Here is a 19777-nt window from a genome sequence, read left to right on the forward strand (position 1 = left end):
CAGGACTGGTCCCTCTCCTCTCTACATGGTTCTGCAGAGAGCAGAACCCTTCCCAATGTTAACCAGCATCTAAGTGACTCAGGACCCGCTGTTAATAGCATCTCTGGAATCATAGGGGACATGATCCTGAGCCATGGTCCCCTCTGCCACATGCATGGGTGACAACATATGAGGTGGTGAATATCACGTGCCAACTCAGCTGGGCTGTGTGCCCAGTTGTTGGGTCAAATACAAGTGTAAAGGCTGTTATTAACTAGCTACATAAGATTAAGTCATTCACAATGCGATGGGCTTTATCCAATCAGGTGAAGGCTGAAGTGCAAACAGGGAGATTCCTGGGCATGTTCTGCCTCCAGACTATAAAGGGACATCTTGCCAGAGCTCCTCTTTTCTCTCTTATCACCTAACTTGTGATTTTGGGACATAAGGTCTGCTCAACTGTCCACCCTGTTGTGTGACCAACAGATTGTAGACTTGCCAGCCGTCGATCATGTGAACTAATTCCTCAAACTCAGCTTTCTCTACATAAATCTCGAGATATGTCTTCTCTTTATTGATCTACACAGATCTACCTATCTATCTTAAGAAGTCCACATATGGCACAAACAGTCAACACACTTGGCAGATTACTGAAAGGTTGGAGGTTCTAGTTTGCCCAGAGGAACCTTGGAAGAAAGGCCTGGCCATCTGCTTCTGAAAATCAGCCACTGAGGACCCTATGGAGCACAGTTCTACTGACATGTGTGGGGTCACAAGTCGGAACCAATGGGACAGCAACTGCTTCTCCCTTGAGAACCCCATGTCAGGCGACGGGTGGTCCCTGAGTGCAAGGGTGTTGTATCTCACCTGAGGGCCAACCACACCTGGGGGGCCGGGAGGGCCGGTCTTGCCTTGGAATCCCTGTGAAGAGACATAATTCCATGCTGAGGGGCAGCTCCCAGTAACCCCAGACACACTGCTCTTGTTGTCTGCATGTTTCCTCTATCCCATCCCCCTCATGGAGGGCACTGCAGATTTCATTCACGAGGCCTTGTTTCTCATGCTTCATTTCTGTATGAATTCCATGAAGCTAATGAAGCCAGACAAGTTAGTTTCACTTGGGGCTCTCCACTGTGCAGAGGTACAGATTTTAAACCATTATCCTTTACCATGCCACTAAACACTCATTTTCTGAGTAGGCTCAGTGCCATTTCTCGGCTGCCGAGATCCCGGCTGGGGAGCCACCTCCGTGCTATTCTCATTAGTGACTTTGTGGGCCTCGTTCTGCCTTCTTCCTCAATGCCTTGAATGCACAGCAGGCAACCAGTGTGCTCCTCTGTACTTAATCAAACCAAGAGAGAACGAGGCTTGCTGCTTCCCAAACCCAGTGGCTCAGGAGTATTATTACTGAAATCCAGCAGGAAGGTGGCATTTCTGCTCTGCACACTCACGTGTAGGGAATAAGCCCAGCTTAACATTTAATAATTTGGCTACACTGTATGTATGCTCCTTCAAAGCAGAAGGTGGCTGCGAGGCAAGGCCAGCCTCACTCCTGGGGCCATCTGCAGAGCTGTGACCGTGCTGACAAGACACCATCTGCAGCTCCAGGTGACACAGGCAGAGATGTGCAGGTGTCACACCCAGCACCTTTTAGAAGGAAGCGCTTGAATCTGGAGGGGGAAGCAGCTTGTTTTCAACCCCAGCTGCTTGGCAGGTGAGCCAGGTGCTCTTGTGTCACCATCAGAGCTGCCCACGTGCAAGCATTGCAAGTTCATGTGCTGCCTCTAGGCCATGAACACCCACATCAGACTCAGCTTCCTTACAAATTCTAGGTGGCTCTCTGCTGCTCCCTGAGAGAAAGATGAGGCAGCCTGCTTCAGATGTACCAGCCTTGGAAAACCTAGGGGGCAGTTCTACTCTGTCCCTTAGAGGCACTGTGATTCGGAATCAACTCCCTGGCAGTGGGTTTGGTTTGGGATTTGCTTCCTTAAACATTTACAGCCTTGTAAATGGGGCAGTTCCACTCTGTCCTCTATGGGCTCTGAGTCAGAATTGACTTGATGGTAGTGTGCTTGTTTTTGGGTTTCCTCCCAGCCCATTCCTAAGAAGAAGGTAGGGCAATCTACTTCCATAGTATTATCACCTCGGAAACCCAAGAAGGGGTCATTATGAGTTGGATCCGACTCAATGGCAGTGAGTTTGGTTTGGTTTGGTCTGCCTTAGCCCAGCTGAGTGGCACACAGTGAGCTGAAACAGCCATTGTCCCCTGCAATGCCCTCAGCAGGGGGCATTTACAGAGTGAGAGAGATAAGGGGTGGTGGATCAGTCAAGGGTGTCTGCCTGCTTGGTGGGCCAGGGGAGAGTGCAGCATGTGCCTCAGGCAGGCTCTGTTCACATCAGTGTTAAAGATGAAAAAAGAAAGCCCCCTTTCCCCCATTTGGCCCATGGCTGGGACCACCCAGGACTGGTGATGAGGAATAAATCTTTAGAAGAAAGAACAACTATTTCAAATGAAAAAACAAATCAGGACCCCAGGCAGGGGAGACCTTTCCCATGAGGGAGTCTGGACTAGCCTGCAGAGGAGACATTGGGTGCCAGGTGGGTGTCAGAGAGGGGGGCCCCAGCAGCACCGCACAGCTCTCTCACACAAAAGTATGGCTGAAGGTAGCTGGAAAGAACGTATATTATTTTTCCAGAGAGACAAGCAGCTTAATTATTTTACCAGCTTCTTCCCAGAATAAATCTGAGGGAAAAAAGTATGTAAGATGTAAAGCCTTTTATCTTGTCTCTTTGGAAAGGCATTTGAGAAAAATATGCTGGGCTCAGAAGATATGTTTTAATTTTTCTATGTAAACAAAGGAGCAGAGTAATCGCCATTAATCACAAACCACACACCATGCAGCAAACACCCAGGAAGGTATAATTAAAAGAAGCTTCATCACAATGAGGCAAAGAGGGACAAAAAGAGCTTTTCTAAAAGCGGACACCGAGAACATATGAAATATGGAATTCAGGCCTATTTCATGTGGAACCTGCTCTTGCTGTGAGAGTCCGTTAAAGACCATCTATACAGGGAATGCAGCTACAGAGGCCAAGGGCCATTCCAGCAAACCTGCAGCATGGCCATCCTGTATTTACACCAACGCCACACGTCTGTCCTTTCAGCTGGGCACAGAGAAGAAACAGTAATGTGGAGGTCAGGGATACAGGGGGGTTCACACAGAGAGGGAACATGGGAATGTGAAAGTCAGGGGCATAGGTGTTCACACAGAGAAGGAACATGAGAACGTGGAGGTCAGGGGTATAGGTCCATGCATAGAGAAGGAACATGGGAACATGGAGGTCAGGGTCACAGGAGTTCACACAGAGAAGGAACATAGGAACATGAAGGTCAGGGACACAGGGTACATGTACAGAGAACACAAGAACATGAAAGTCAGAGACAAAGGGGCTCACACAGAGAAGGAATATGGGGATGTGGAGGTCAGGGTACACAGCTGGTCAGTTTGCACCCCCACTTTTCCTGGGACATCCCCTTCCATAAACAGGGTGTGAAGCTGGGCCCAGTCCCACTTGGCTAATGGGGCCAGAAAATGATCACATTTCTGATAACACCTCTTCCAACTGAAAATGCTGGTGTCCTTGAAGGTGTAGAAGCATTGCCTGTGCAGAAACTTCTAAAGGTCAGGGCAAGTTGGAAGGTGATCCTAGATTGTAATGCCGCCTGTTGTGAGCACAGCTGTGTGGTTTCAACACGATCTGTCACCTGTCTGCTTGTGTACTGAGGAAGAGTTTTCATTCTTGTAGAATCCAATTTCTGGATTCCACAGAGGCTGAGGTTACCCATCTGGGCCATTACCCTGAGAGGATCTTTGAGCCTTGTAGAAACTGGTTTCCTAAAAGTCACCCTGAAGTCAGAAAATAGCCTAATGATGCTAATTAATCAAGAAACCCTGCTTTGGCCCTTGTGCTCTCTCAAGACTCATCCATCCCTGAGCGGTTTGGGAAGCAGGCACACCAAAGGTAAATCAGTAATTATCTGAATTATTTCCCAAGAAAATGTTATTTTGTAAAAGCTGTTCTGGCCCTGTTTCCATGGCAACATGTAATTGCTAATGAAAAACTGGAATATAAGAATTTGTAAAAGATGTTTCTTCCCCAGAACGGTTTTGACTCTAGTTCGAAATATTATCCCAATTTGCAAATCATATATTAAATAAACTTCAATCAGTTTTTATTATTGGCTTATATAATTTTTGTTTTAATACTATAAAAGAGAGGTTGAAGGAGCTCTCCAAACCCCCTACCACCTACCCAACAGCAGGAGCAACCCAGCTAAATAGGGCTGGGGTTGGCGAGAGGCCCAGGGTCCTTTCCTATAAGTCTGCAGCATAAAAACCTGAGTGCCCAACTAAACTGCAGAACTGTTGCAACCACATTTTAATGAAAATGCATGTAGTTGAAGCTGGTTGTGCTCAAAATTATTCTGGAGGGAAAAAGAAAGAGTTGGCTGGACAAGGTTCCAAGATGTGACGTTTTGTTTGCATTGTGGTGATTTGTGGTGTGACCTTTGAACCAAACTTGCTAAGACCAGCCTTTGCCTCTGCACACAGATCACACAGAGTGCTGCCAGCCTGCACGGCTGCTGCCAGCTCTGGGTTCTCCACCAAGGGCCTAGCCCACATCAGCAGAAGACACTGGCCCTCCAAGACCTGCTGACCAGTCTCTACCAAGCAAAGTAGGTTCTTTCTCCACTGTACCATGAAGTGGAGGCAGTCCCTAATACAGGGCTCCAGGAGAACCAATAGGAAGAAGCTAGGCAGCCTGTGCCCCCAGCACCCCAATACTCACAGTCTCGCCTCTCTGTCCAGGGTGTCCGGGGAGCCCATCCTTGCCTGGGGGTCCCTGGAGAAAGAAGCAAAGGAAAGAAGTCCCATTCAGTTCCAAGAAGACTGCACCTCCAGATTTAATGCCTCCTTGGGCAATAATAATGGCTCTTGTCCATGGGTGTCTTCTGAACAGAAATCACCATGACAGTTGTGCTGATGATAAGATGAGGTTCAGGTGCAGCCCATCCTGAGCAGGGCACATGTTCCACCTCCCTGCACATCACCTCATTAACCCTCACAACACCCCCAGACGCATGCATGCTGCTGCCTCACCTCCCAGTGGGGACTCTAAAGCAGGGAGAGTTTAACCAGCTCCCTGAAGTCACAGCCAGGAGGGTATATGGTCAGACTTTGACTCAAGTCTGTTTAATTCAGAGAGCCATGGGCTTCTGTGGTGCCCCAGGAGGCTACAGTCCCCATTGTCTGAAAGTGTTGCTCTATTTGCAGGGTATTCAAGAAAACAGTCGCATACTGCACCTGTTGTGGGTGAGTGTTGTCCCTCAAAAAAGATGTGTTGAAGGGTTAACCCCCAGTACCCGTGAATGTGACCTTATTTTTTTTTTCTTTTTTCATCTTAATTTTATTATTTTTAAAATTGTGATTTGGGTGAAAGTTTACAGAGAAAATTGGTTTCCTATTCAACAATTCATACACATTTTGCTTCATGACATTGATTTCAATCTCTACGATGTAACAGCACTCCTCCCATTTCTTCCTGGTTTTTATTGTTTCCATGCATCCTTCTTTCCAGTCCCTTCCTGTCTTCTGAGCTTTATTGCTGGGCAAATGCTGCTGTTTTGATCTGATATGGTTGATTGTTCTAATGAGTGCATACCTCCCTGGTATTATTATTCACCTCATAGGCCTGTCTATCATTTGGCTGAAAGTTGAGGTATGGGGGTGAGTTCAGTTCCAGGCCTGAAGGGTCTCTAAGGGCCATACTCTCTGGGGTCCACCAGTCTCTGTCAGACAAGCAAGCCTGGTCTTTTTAACGGTTTTGTGTTTTGTTCCACGTTTTTTTCCCACTCTACCTAGGACCTTCTGTTGTGATCCCTTTCACAGTAATGTGATCTTATTTGGAAATTGGGTCTTTGCAGATGTAATCAAGTTAAGATGAGGTCATGCTGGATTAGGGTGGGCCCTAAATCCAGTGATTGGTATCCTCACAAGGACAGAGGGATTTGAAGACAGAGAGACAGAGAGGAAGAGCCCATATGGAGAAGGAAGAAGAGACTGGAGCTTGGAGCAATGCGTCTATAAGTCAAGGAATGCTCCCCTTACACAGACACCACCACCACCACCACATCCTGCGTGCTCAATGGCACTCAGGGAAGGACAAGTATCTCCAGGAAATCCTGAGGTCAGAGGAGCTAGACATACCAGCCCAGCAAGGAAAACAAGCTACTTACAGGGGGGCCCTTGGGTCCAGGAAATCCCGTGGGTCCTTGAGGTCCATTGGGTCCCTAGGAACAGAGAATGGCCAGTTTGAAGACAGAGTCCTCTCCAGTGTGCAAGGGCTAGGAAGTCTTCAGTGCCACCCACCCCAAGCCATTGGCTCTTGAGTGCAAGTGCCATTCCTTTGTGCTCCCCATGACCTCATCTTCACCTAGTCTACCTCCTTCCCTCTCAGACAGTAAAGAAGAGGCCTGGGCAAGGGACTGGAGGAGGTCAGGTCACAGGTGCTTTGGGGATGGGATGGGATGGGTCAAGGACTCAGTTTCCAATATCTCAGCTACCTCCAAAACCCTGAGACCTAGCAAATGGATGGAGTTGAGATCTCCAACCAACAGATTCCAATCCCAGTGTAGAAATCACATATCTGCCTTGAGGACTTTGGGAAAACTCTCTCCCCAGCAGGGTGAAGCCCCACTTTCCTCTCCCTACCAAGCCCAGGAAGAAAGCAGGGGGTATCTGCAGTATGGTGCCCTCCTGGAGAGATTCATTATGATCTCTGCTCAGGAGCACTTACCCGTTCCCCGGGAGGGCCAGCTGGGCCGTCACCTCCAGAGTTGCCCTTAGGAGAGAGACAGAGAAAAGCTTATTACTATTTATTACATTTGATCAAAGACTCTGGCTGGGACCTCATCACAATTTCAGAGCCTAAGCTGGCCATATGGGGTTCCTGAAGGTCACCCTGACCCTCACAGAGACCAATAGCATTGGGCCTGGCCTCCTTGGGCCACAGAACTACTGTCTTTAGGGGACAGAGCCACATCCTGGGGGTGTCACACATAGCCACATAACTGGATTGATCAGGGCAGATCAGTGCTCACAAGGCTTAGACCTAACAGAGAGCTGATAGCCCAGGGTCCTGATAGGAATGGCCCCCTGCAGTGAGATAAAGCACATCGAAATTCCAAGACAGATCCAAACTCTAGTATAAAGCCACCCTCACCCATGACAGCTGCTGCTCCATCAAGTTCTCAGTCCCTGGCAGGTGAGCATTATTAGGTCAGCTTATGGGGAAAGCACTACTGGGTCCCAGAGCTGATTATGGAAGCACTGCATATAGCCTTTGGCTGAGTGAAGTCCCTAGGTGGATCAAGCCTTGGACCACTAACTGGCAGGTTAGAGGTGCAGTTCACCCAGGGACACCTTGAAAGAAAGGCCTTGTGATCTACTTCCAAAAAACTTAGCCAATGAAAACTCCATGGAGCACAGTTCTACTGTGACACATGTGGGCCCACCATGAGCAGAGTTGTCTGGACTACAATTGGTTTTATTGCAGCCAGACCTTGGAGATATGGTGAGTTCGATTCCAGACCACTGCAATAAAAAGAATGTTGCAATAAAGTGGGTCCCATGCATTGTTTTGGTCTCCAGTGCATATAAAAGTCATGCTTACATGATACACAATCTATTCAGTATTCAATACCATTGTGAAAAAGTTTGAAATACCATGAGAATGACCAAAATCTGACACAGAGCCATAAAGTGACCATGTGCTATTGGAAAAATGACACCAAACAGATTCACTCAATGCAGGGTTGCCACAAAACTCCAATGTGTAAAAACTTTAACATCTGTGAAGCTTTGTGCAATAAAGGAAGGTATCCCTGTATTTGAGTACACTCCAGCTAGCAAAGGACAGCCCATTCTGTCCTCCAGCCAAACTGAAGGCACATCTCCACAGCCCATTCTGTCCCCCAGCCAATCAGAAGGCTCATTTCCTTAGCAGGCTGTACTTTAGAACTAAGTCCAGACAGAATTGGGAACAGCTACACAGGCTGAAGTCGATGCTTCCAGATTCAGGATCTGGAGAGGGGCTTCAAGACCCCTTGGCAGAAAGAAGGTCCGTGTGAGGCTGGCTCACAGGGTAGGGAGGACAGTCTTTGGATTCTGGCAAAGCCTCCCTCTCTGCAGCTCCCAAACTGCTTTCAGAGGAGACACAGGCCTCTTTCAGAGTTGGGTACATCTGCACCATGGAGGGGTCTGCCCAGGGTCCAGTTGGGCCTGGCCTCCTGAGCCATAGAACTACTGCCTTTAGGGGACAGAGCCATATCCTGGGGGTGTCACACATAGCCACATAACTGGATTGATCTAACTGGAAGACAGGAACTGCATCTTGTGTTGTTGAGTTGATTCCAACTCACAGTGACTCCATATGTGCACAGTAGAACTGTCCCATAGGGTTGTCAAGGCTGTGACCTTTCAGAAGCAGATTGCCATGACTGTTTTCCAATGTCTCCAAGGAAACTTTTTTTTTTTTAATGAAAATCCCATAAATTGCCCCCAGGGGCACCATGTCTTAGGGGCATTGACTGGGGGTCAGTGGTGGCCCTACTTCAAGCTGACCACCTCAGAGAACCATAGACATACACAGCCATACCTTGGGCCCAGGCTTCCCGGTGATGCCCCGTGGGCCTCTCTCACCCCGTGGACCCTGGGGACAGAGACAGGAGAAAGGTCAGCACTGAATTTTCCAGATTCATAGACAGCCCCTCCCTCACTCCACTGGCATGTGCTCTTAGATGCCCAAGAGCCAGCAGGATAGATGGTTACCGTTGGGCCACGCTGTCCCCTTGGTCCTGGCTTTCCAGGAGTCCCCTAGAACCAAAGAGGAAAGGTAGTCAGTTACTTGTGTAATGTCCATCCCTGCCGGAGGCACCCTCTCCTGAGTATTGAGAAGCCTCCAGACCAGCTTCCTTGTCTCTGTGTCCACAGGAGACCTGTCAGGCCGAGCAAGTGTGCCTTGCGCTGGCCACTGAGCATTCCCCATCCCTGCCCAAGTCTTGTTGGAATCCAATCTTCTCCCTGAGTCTGATGGATACTAACTGCTGCCATCACTGGGCTCCTCTCCCTCAAAGTCGTTACCCATTCCCCTTGCCGAAGTCCTCTCTCACAGCAGGGGTAGATCATTATGGTAAGAAAAGAGAAGAAAGCCGACCCCTTTCATACATAATTTACTTTTGCTACAGTTAAGGATATTAGCCATTAAATTTTCAACAGGCTCTGCAGACACGCAAACTCACAATTTAATATATAAATCATACATCCAAGAGTCCATTTCTTCTCTTCTCAGAGAATGTAGATGTCTTGTCTGTCACTGCAGTTGTTTTGCATTTTCCAACCACAGGGAAATGTATTTTCTGAAACAAAGCTGTAACAGCTGAGAAATGCAGTCCACCACAGCATATGGGGGTAAGAGACACAGCATAGGACCTCTCGCTCCACGGCTTCTTGATTCCTTTGCCTAATTTTATTCTAGTTTCTACTGACAAGGCCAAGAAGGATCTGCTGAAGCCCTGATGATCATCCTCCCACCATCTCGTTCCTTCACCTCCAGCATCACCACTGCTCTCTCGCCCCCTTGTTTTGAATGAGTCTAATAAAACCATTTACAGTGATGAATTAATTATGTTGCCTTTTAACAGCACACTCTGGCTCCAGTATATTAATTATCCTTTGGCTTTAAATAAATATTTATATATGAAAATTAATGAAACATCTGCTTTCTTCAAAGGGTCAACTCTTTTTATAGCTATGGGAAGCACCCACAGCTAAACCTGGCTAGTTCTTGGCATTTGTGGGTGACCCACACTGCTGAATTATCTCAACTGCCTCCATCTCTGCCAGCAACACCCAACCCAAACCCTCCATTGAAATGGCTTCATCAGCTGATGACAGGGATGTGGCTCAGCCTGCAGCAAACGAGCCCTGATGGTATAAGTAGAGTCTGTCTGAGGTTCAGGCAGGAAGACCCTGTAGGAAGTGAAATGGAAGGCCAGCCACCAAGTCCATCTCGCCTCCTGCTGGCCTCTTGCTCATCAGTGCTCTTTGCAAACTAACTCAAGCCAAGGAGTTCTGGGCTGTGATAGAGACTGTCTTCCCAGTCTGTAGTCTTTGTCCATGTCCTCTGCCATTGTCAAGGTGGCCTAGGAGGTCTCAAGCCAAGAAGCCGAATGCACAGGGAGGAGGAGCCTTCCACAGCCGGCAAACATTTCTAAGAGCGGCTCTTCAAGGCTCCACGCTGCTCCAGGGTCCAGGCCAGAGAAGCGTTCAGCTTGTTTCTGTTCCTTTTGCCATAGCCAGCTTTTGGTGGAAGAGAACTGCTTTCATGTTTAACCAATAGGTGATGCACAACAGAACGAAGGCACTAACTCTGAGTTACAGTCGGGCAGGCAGGAGAGTGGCCTAGCGGGTTCACAAGCAGCCCTTGGACACACAAATGTACACACATATGTACACATATAAACATACTCACACACATGCACACAAGGGCACACACAGTGCACATGTGTATACTCACACATGTGCACACCTGCAGCACATACCCATGCACAAATGTGCACACATACATACACACATGCACTCACACATGTGCTTACACACACATGCACACACACATATACACACTCACATGTGCACATACTCATGCACACACGCAAAGTAAATACATACTCACATGTACATGCACATACACAAGTATATACATATGCACGCATACAATCGGTCATGCCTAGCACTCCAGCATCAAGAAGCTTCCATCTGAGCAGAATATCCAAAAAGGTTTAAAAGGACCTCTCTGGAATACAGACCTCTGATCTGACCCGACCTGCCCTGCCCTGACTCACAGCTCTCTGCCCTTTGCCACCTATTCCCCACTCTGGGAACAGAGCTACACTTTAGAAGTCCCCCTGTGCCAGGCTCTGCAGCCCCATCATTCCCCTGCTGGCAATCCCAGCTTTTGCTTGCTGAGCCCACTGCACGCAGACCTTCACTGTGTCCCCCTGAGATGCTGCAAGCTTCTCCCCACCCCATCTCATTCATCCAACCTCTGTCTACCTCGCAGGTCGCGGCTGGATCCTACTCCCTACCCCTGGGATGGTGCTCTGACTTCCTGGGGTGCTCCTGAGAATATGGCCCCTGTTCCACTCTTATGTGTGCTAGGCTGCTGGCACACTCCTCTGGGCTGCATGGGGACATTTGGCTTACCCTCCTGTGCCACCAGCACCTGTGCAGTACTCAGCACTTGGTATGTTCAAGGAATGACCTGTCACAAGATGAAAACCCATGGCTATGAGGAATCACAAAGCCAAAGAACAAGTGAGGACAGACACACAGTGGGACATGGAGTGGCCTTATGCCATGGAAGGCCCACACAGTGAACAAGCATCCAGAAGCTTCTACTGACCCAACACAAGGCTGCACAGTGAACCAAGAGGTGGGTCCAGCTGCGGGGCAGCCTGGCCCTCCCCCTGTAGACACCTGGGCAGCCTCACTCATAGGCCCAAGCTAGAGGGCTAAGCCCACTGAGAGGGCCCCTGGTGCTGCTGATCCACATCCCCTGTGCTTCAAAACACAGCATAAAGCAACTTCTCCATTGAGATAACCAATCCCCTACTTAGAACCTCTTCCTGCCAACCCACATCCCCTGTGCTCTGGAGCTCACTATGAAGCAACTCTGCCATCAAGACCACCATCTCATACTCAGAACCTCTTCCTGTGGCACTGACACAACAGCAAGCTTATGAGTGGGGTGCTGCATGTGGCTTCCGGAATAGGAGGCTGTGATTCATCCTGACAGAGAGATAGAGATGGCTGAGTGCCATCTCAACACATCACCATTACTATGAGTTCCACAGGAAACCAGGCCCGTGTACTTGACCTCCAGTCCATGCTGCAACTTGATGAGGGATTCTCTTCCCTGATGCAGCTGGGTACCAGGCATGCTCTGTGACCAGGGATGAAGCAGAGACCAAGGATGGTGCTAACCTGTGCTCTGGGGCCTGAGAGGGGCCTGGAAAGGATTGGAAAATCTTGACTAATTTTTGTGTTGTCTCCAGCCTGAGACTAAGCAGCTCCCTGAGACTAAGCTGGAGAGAACTGGACACAAGTTTCACCCAGATGCAGAGCAGGTGCCTTGGCCATAGCTTCCCTTTGCCAGCAGACACCCCTACCCCTGCTATTCAACCACAGCCTATACCAGCTCAGTGCTGTCCATACTGGGTGAGGGTGGGAAACTTCCATCTTCACCTCTCCATTGTTTCTGTGGTCAGAACTGTATTTGGAATTCTTGGGGAGGACTTTTAAATGCAGCTGAAGCCCCAATAAGTGACCAGTTTCACAGGACAGCTTGGAGTTGTGGGCTCTACCAACAGCTTCCCACACTTCCTTGGCCACTACCCTGGTCTGCATCAGTGTCCTCTTGTGCTAGAACTACCACAGCCTCTCCCTCATCTCTCCACTCCCCTTTACCTTGCTACTATTCATCCTCAACTTGGCACCCCAAGATCCTTCTAGAACAAGACCCAGGCTCTGTCACAAAGATGCTCCAGCAGCCCTTCCTGCTAGGGGCACAGGGCCAACAGGACCCAGACTGTGACCTCAGCCCATCAATCTCATCCATCCACACACAAACATACACTCACCCCATAGCAGGAGCATCTGAATAGACCAGACATTCAAAACTGTCAACCCAGGGAGCAAGAAAAGTCATCTGCAGTTGGAAAGCCATGCTTATCTAGACACTCACATGCCCCTGCTCTATCTGAGTGTCACACAGTGGCCAGGTGAGATCACTCCTCACAGCCACGGCCTTCCCAGTGGCTGTCACCAGGACCATGCCCACCCCTACCCAGCTACTCCAGGATCAGAGCATGTGGCATCTAGTTTGTGTAGTGATTCATAAGCCAAGACAGAGAGCAGCTTCCAGCACAGTTGATCCATCCCCCAGCATGACTCTGTCTGCACCACTGTGGGCAGGCCAATGGCCCTGGCAGAGTAGAGGGATGGCATATGCTGTTGAGCAGAGAGGCTGCCACTTGGTCCAGCCCCTCCACATCAAAGCTACCTCTCCACCAAGGGCTGCAGTCAACTCTAGGGCCTGCATGAGGAGGGCAGGACCGGGGCACCACCATGGCATGCAGACCTCAGCTGTTCCTCAGGCATGGGCCCAGCTCCTCTGTGTCCCTGCTGCTGCATAGCCTCAGCACAGTCATGGCTTTTCCTTTGTGACATATCTGCTTACATGGGCTTTGGTTGGCTTATCGCCTTTCTCCCTGCTTTAGAGAGCATGTGGACCCAAGTTAACATGAGGATGTTAGCAGGAGCAGCATGTCTGAGGAGGGGCATACCCCAGAGCTCCATCTCTGCCATGAGAGACCGGATGGGGCATGATGGTGGGAGTGTGGGCTGAAGCTCGGTTATGTGGCAGCACATGGGACAGCTGTGTCTCTCTGAGGCTGGGTCCTCACAGTTCCTCTGCAGTTGCTGCACAGCCCAGACAGTCTCTATCCCCATGTGCCGGCTCAGTGTCAAAGGCCTGTGGCAGATTCTATATCATATTTGATGGGTAGTGCTCAGCACAGATTTGGTGATGTGGCCTCCTGGCCAGTTCAGGCACAGGCAGGCAGGGGAGGAACACAGCTCCCCAGCCCAGCACCTGGGAACAATTTTGTTTGCAATAATAACCCCATCACACCCCAGCAGGTATTGTAGGCTGATGGCAGCTTGGTAATGACAAGGGGATGAAGCCTCGTGAACTTGGACTAGGAGGTAGTGGGAAGGATGAAAATAAAACATTTTCCCTCCTTTTAAAACCAGTTTAGAAGAGGGCCCTTTGGGTGAAGACCAGAATCTGGTTCTCACCAATGACTGAAAGGAGCTCTGTGGGAAGTGGTGTTTACTACAAAGCTCTATTTTCTCATCATGACATGGTTCCTTCTCTGCCTGCTGGCCTCCCTGTCACATCACTACCCAGCCCAGCGCTGGGGACAAGCACAGCGCTTAGTGCTTAAGGTCATGAGCTCAAGGCCGGCTGTTCTTAAAAGCAGTGTTGGCAGCAAAGTAGATGAGAAATTAACAGGCCGTGGACTTGAGAACATTCCCAGAGATAACAAGGTTGAAGAACAAGTTCCCTGACCAGAGGCCAGGCTGTGCTTACCCTGCCGCCCTTCTCTCCATTGGCACCAGGAAACCCAGGAAATCCAATGGAACCCTGAAAGAGAGGGAGATAGATGATGAAGAAATGGTGTGAAGACTGGCCAGGATTGGCTGTGAAGCACGTGCAACTGGAGGACATGTCTGTTGTAGTTAATTACCCTGACACAAACTTCATCCACCTACCCATCCACCCAGCCAGCCATGCACTCACCCATGTGCCTATCCATTCACTCAGCCATCCACTTATCCATCACCCAACCACTCACCCATCCATCTATCCACCCATCTCCCCGTCCACCCATCTATTGGTCCATCCATTCACCCAGCCATCTACTTATCCATCCACTCATCCACCCACCCATCCACCCACCTGCCCACTCATCCACTCATCTGTCCACCCACCCATCTATCTACCTACCTGTCCACCCACCTATCCACTCACCTACCCATCACTCAAATCTCACATTTTATTTTTCATAGATCTTTCCATTCATTTTCTCATCCATCCACCCATCTGCCTATCCACTCACTTTCCGACCCACACACCCACCCACTCAACAAATATCCTTTGATTATCTCTTAAACTCCAAATTTAAAATTCCAAACTCAACCTTAACCACACACACACACACACATACACACACCCTCTGCTACCACACACATACATCTACATAACATTGCTAACTTGGAAGAAAAGGGACCAGACACTGTAAGATTTAGCTAGAGACAAGGAGGTGTGCCTCTCACATTTATGACATTTTGTTTTTGTTCCTTGTTGCCATGCTTTGGTATCATCCCAGGATGCTACCAAGTAAAGAGTAGCGGCCTTCAAAGTCAGAAAAAATAAAAATGTGCCCACAGAGGCATCAAGCAGCCACTCAATCTAGATCTTTACAAGGAACACAGAGATAAAAGATGAGAGTAAGGGCTTTCATCTAGTGGATGCCCAAACCCCTGGGATGTACGAAAAGAAAACTGGCTCACTCCCTGGACACTGAGGGTCATTTCACTAGTCCATGGACATTAGTGCTGGCTGCTGCCCTCCAGAGGCCCCTCCTCCCAAGATGGCTAACATCCTGACCTGAACATGCTTGTGTTCCTGAATAGCGCACAATGTTCCAAATCCTGCATCAGCCCATTTGTGCCCATTTGTCCATCCAGCCGAAGACAGCAGTGAGGACACCTGGGGCACAGGGGTCTCCAGAGCCCTGCTCAGGATGGGGTCACTACACTTAGTCACTGCCCACAGGACATGCCGGCAATTAAAAATCATACCTTCACCTTCCCAAAAGGTAGCCCAGACTTGAAGTCTATCTGCCCTACTCTCATCAAATGTTTCCTCTCCTCACCCCCCTTCCCCAAATGAAGCATGTCCATCAAGCCCCCAGCAGACAGATGGCACTGATGTAGTCTGTAGGTACATTGGACACAACACAAAAGCCTGGTTACAGCACACCCTCTCCTGTGTGTTGGGGGTAGGCTTGCACACACTAGGGTGGATGTCATTCTGCACAGGAAGGACAGGGTTCAGATGTCCCTTCACTGGAATAGAAACACCCAGACTTGAGACTGCCGCCACACCTCTCTCTACTGATGGGACCGAACCCTGACTCCTAGCAGGTGCCTCAGCTAACTGCACTCACAAATGGCGCAGATGCAAATCGGAGGAAAGAGGAAGGGACTCTCTCTGTCGTTAATCATGTCCCTTGTGCTGGGCAGCCAGTTATTTTTTTAAGGAAGATCCATGAATAATAAAATGTGGGATTTGTGGGAAAATAATGTTTTAAAGGATTTCCAAAGCCGTAAGGAGCTGTTTCACTTAAAGTGGAATGTGATTTCATGTTAGAAAAGTTTTCATCTTTTGTTGATGCTCAGTTACAAGAAAATGACCTTGTAATCTCCAAAGTGAGTCAGAGTTGTGAGGAGACAGTCCCTGAGTTTCTGTGTGGGCAACAGAGGGGGTGGTGGGCCCTGCTAGGGTATCAGGTGATGGGCCCTGACAGAGTGTCAGGTGGTAGGGCCAAGGGTGGAGGTGATAGGCCCTACCAGAGTGTTGGGTAGTGGGGCCAGGGGTGAGGGTGATGGGCCCTGCCAAAGTGTCAGATGGTGGGGCCAGGGGTGGGGGTGATGGGGCCCTGCCAGGGTGTTGGGTAGTGGGACCAGGGGCAGGTGTTTGCCCACACTCAGCTCTGGTTCTACTGTCTTCTCTGAAAGCTTGGCTAATGTGCAAGCACCTCCCTCCAGCTCAGCCCAGGGAATGCAATGCTGTGCACAGAACAACCTTTGAGAGACACAGGAGTCTGACATCCATTTCTGCCCTTGAAGTGCTCGTAGGGATGGTAAGTGCTAAGGTGCAGGGTGGGGCCGGGTCAGGAGTGTCCTTAGGGCATCCCCAGAAGCCCAACACCATGTAAGGATGTAAATTACCTTGGGCCCTTGTCTTCCCGGGTACCCTGGCAATCCTGGGACTCCAAGCTTCCCCTGGGGAGAGATAAGAGTTGCATTAGATGGAGTTTCTCAAGTCATTTTCTCAGAGTAGACAGAAAGCCAGTGCATTCTGGTGGGGAGTGGACGGGAGCAGTCTCTGAAGGCTGAAGAACATGATCATAATAGGGAGGCCTCCACTGGTCGTTTCTTCCAGGTGACTTCTTGAGTACCCAGGTCCCCAGTAACCCCTACCCTGGTATGAGACAAAGACCCCAAGAGAAGACGTCAGATGCCATCTGAAGCCAGAGTGGGTAAAGACGCAAGCCCCAAGTATTCTTGACCTGTGAGACTTTTCCTAGTCTTCAGTAGAAGAGCTCTAGCCTTGGGAGAAGTGGTGGAAAGTTTACTGTCCCTCCCTCCTTTGAGGCTGGGTAGGCAGTGCAACCACAGCTGGGCTTTGCCAACTAGACAGGTGCCTTCACAACCTCGGGGGCCCTGCTATCCTCCTCCCTACAGAGAGAGGGGCTGGGTGAACATGGGTCCCCCACTGAGAACGACACCTGTAGGTGCCACAGTCCCAACTCCTGAGCTTGGCAAGCCCAGGAGGAGGTGCTCTTCCATGGAGCAGATGTGGGCACATGTAGGACAAGAAAGCATCGCACTTGCAAGGAGGGTGGCTGAGTCCCAGGTAGGGGAACGAGATGGGGCCAGGGTCTTCAGTCAAGTGTACCCCACCACAGGGTGGCTTAGCCCATTCAAGTTGCTAGGGGAAGGGCCTAGGGAGTCTAGTCAGGTTGGAGCCCCACCCAACCCCCATACTCAGGTCCTGCTTCCCTTACCTTCTCCCCAGGGGGCCCTAGGGGGCCAGGGTCACCATTGGGACCTCCTCGACCCTTTGGACCTTCAGGGCCATCCTCGCCTCGGGGACCAGGTGGTCCAATCTCTCCCTGTGAGTCAGAGAACAGAAAGTGAGGGAAACCATCCTCTGGCCTCCCACTACCACCCACAGCTCCCACCACTGTCCCAAGGGCTTGCGGTCACATCCCAGGCAGCCTCTCCTAATAGATGCTGGCACACTCCTAATAGCAAGCCTGGCACACTTGCCTCTCCAAGCTGATGGCCTACAGCCATGTTGCTGACAGAGTGAGCCCATCCCACGGGGTAAATTATGGGGTTCAGGCCCGGGCCACTGCCTATCTTGGTGAGGCTGGCCTGCTATTTTCTCAAGGCTGCACGCTCCCACCTCCCAATTACCGTCTCCAAATCAAGTATCTCTTTGACTATAACAAAAGGTGAACAATAGGGGCTCTGAATTGCTACTTCCCAAAATAAAATAGATAGAAGTCCAGGCAGTGGGGGGTAGGGGGAACCCAAACCCAAACCTGTTGCCCTACAGTTGATTCTGACTCGTGGCAACCCCACGTGTACAGAGTGGAATTACTCCACTGTTCTCTTGGCTGTAACCATTATAGAAACACGTCGCCAGGCCTTACTTTCATGGTGCTGCTGAGTGGGTTTGAACCTCTAATCTTTAGGTTAGTAGTCAAGTGCAAACCATTTGCATCACCTGAGGACTTACTTCCAAAAATAGAGCAGGATAATCCTGTACTGGTGGAAAGAGGGAACACTACTTTCTCCTTCTGAACCCCAGGAGGTGTTGAAATGGGTCCTGATCCCTAAACTGTGTAGTCACCTGGGCACAAGGGGCCCACAGGATGTCGCCACACAGATGCAAGGAGCTTAATTATTGCCTTGCCCAGCATCCCTAAGTCATGGAGAGGAGGCCTTGGCCCAGGCCAGGAGCAGAGCCATGCTGAGCCCCTGAATGCCCCCACTTCTCGTGTCCTGCATCTGCCAATCGCTGAGCCTTCCTCTGAGCGTTTGTTCCCAAGAGCAGCTGCATACCCGCTGTACAGCCTCAAAGCAAAATGTCCATTGCATGACAATAACCTAGGGAGAAAGCTCAGGAGATAGGAAGGGATAGAAAAGAAGGAAGACTGGGAACGAACGGGAAACACAGAGAGGAAATGGGAAGAGTGCTGGTACATTGTGGGGATGGCATTCAGTGTCACAAAACAAAATGTAAAACACATTGTGTATGGACAGTTGAGTAGAAAACCATTCTGCTCTGTCAACTTTCACTCAAATCTCAATAGCTTTTTTTTTTTTAAAAGAAAAGAAAAGGTTAACAATTTCCTGTCATCCCGAGCTTGTGTGCACGTCCAGAGCACTCTGTCCTCTAGCTCAACAAGACAATCCCTCACATATTCACTGGGCATCTGCAAAAGGCCAGGCTGCAGCTTTGTCCTTTGGGGGACATCACGCGATTTCCTTGTTTCTTGGGATGAGGAGTGTCCTTCCCACCCAGTGTGACAAGAACTTGGCTCCCAGGACCTGAGCAGGAGGACCATGGAATGTTTTTTGTGCCATCTATTTTTGAGCTGTACCTCATCATATGGACCCCAAATGTGGACTCAGTCATCACTGGGAGGATAAAGGGACATGGTCAAGTCAAGCTGAGAGGGGCTCTTACACATGGCATGGCAGGATCTCCCACGTTGAAGAAAGTTCTAAGCTGGTGTCTTTACCAGCAACCTGATGGTGGATGACTATCTTTTCCCTGGCTCTGACAGAGACACAGATGGTTTGTGCCATGTGCCTGTCGTGGAACATGGTGATGAACACACAGAGGGCTCTCATTCCAGCAGGCTCCAAGGATGCTGCTTTGCAAGGGAATCACTGTTGCTGCTGCCGAGAAGCCCATCTAACCTGACGGGTGTCTCTCCGGGTGCTCGGGGCTGTCACGGCTCTGTGTCCACCTGCATCACGGTGGGAGGCACTTCATTCCCTCTACCTGGGCTTCTATCCACTCCGAAGTTATTAGGGAGACTTCAAAATGCCCAGTAGGGCTGGCTGACAGGAAACATCCATGAGAAGCCTTCACACTACCCTCTCTCATTTACATGAAAACTGCCAGTGGCTTGGTGGCTTTCGGCTGGTGCCCGCCATAGCTGTGCACAGACCCCTCCTCTCCCAGCTGCAACTGTCTTTCTCTGGAACTAAGCTACATTATTCATTAAAAAGCAAGCCTAGCTCTG

At 49.8% G+C, this 19777-nt stretch overlaps 1 protein-coding gene across 1 annotated transcript in view; it reads right to left on the reverse strand.

Moving 5' to 3' along the window:
• The window catches only part of COL5A1 (collagen type V alpha 1 chain), a 195452-nt gene that overhangs the window by 41370 nt on the left and 134305 nt on the right, over positions 1-19777 (reverse strand). Inside the window, exons 30-38 of the mRNA XM_007954294.1 lie at positions 17519-17626; positions 16680-16733; positions 14254-14307; positions 8871-8915; positions 8698-8751; positions 6838-6882; positions 6278-6331; positions 4831-4884; positions 847-900 (exon numbers count right to left, since the gene is read on the reverse strand). Coding sequence (XP_007952485.1) covers positions 847-900; positions 4831-4884; positions 6278-6331; positions 6838-6882; positions 8698-8751; positions 8871-8915; positions 14254-14307; positions 16680-16733; positions 17519-17626 — 522 coding nt within the window. The remainder of the gene's footprint in view (positions 1-846; positions 901-4830; positions 4885-6277; positions 6332-6837; positions 6883-8697; positions 8752-8870; positions 8916-14253; positions 14308-16679; positions 16734-17518; positions 17627-19777) is intronic.

The sequence above is a fragment of the Orycteropus afer genome, unplaced genomic scaffold, assembly GCF_000298275.1.
Source record: "Orycteropus afer afer isolate SDZICR_OR568_19922 unplaced genomic scaffold, OryAfe1.0 scaffold00456, whole genome shotgun sequence".
NCBI classification, from domain to species: Eukaryota; Metazoa; Chordata; class Mammalia; order Tubulidentata; family Orycteropodidae; genus Orycteropus; species Orycteropus afer.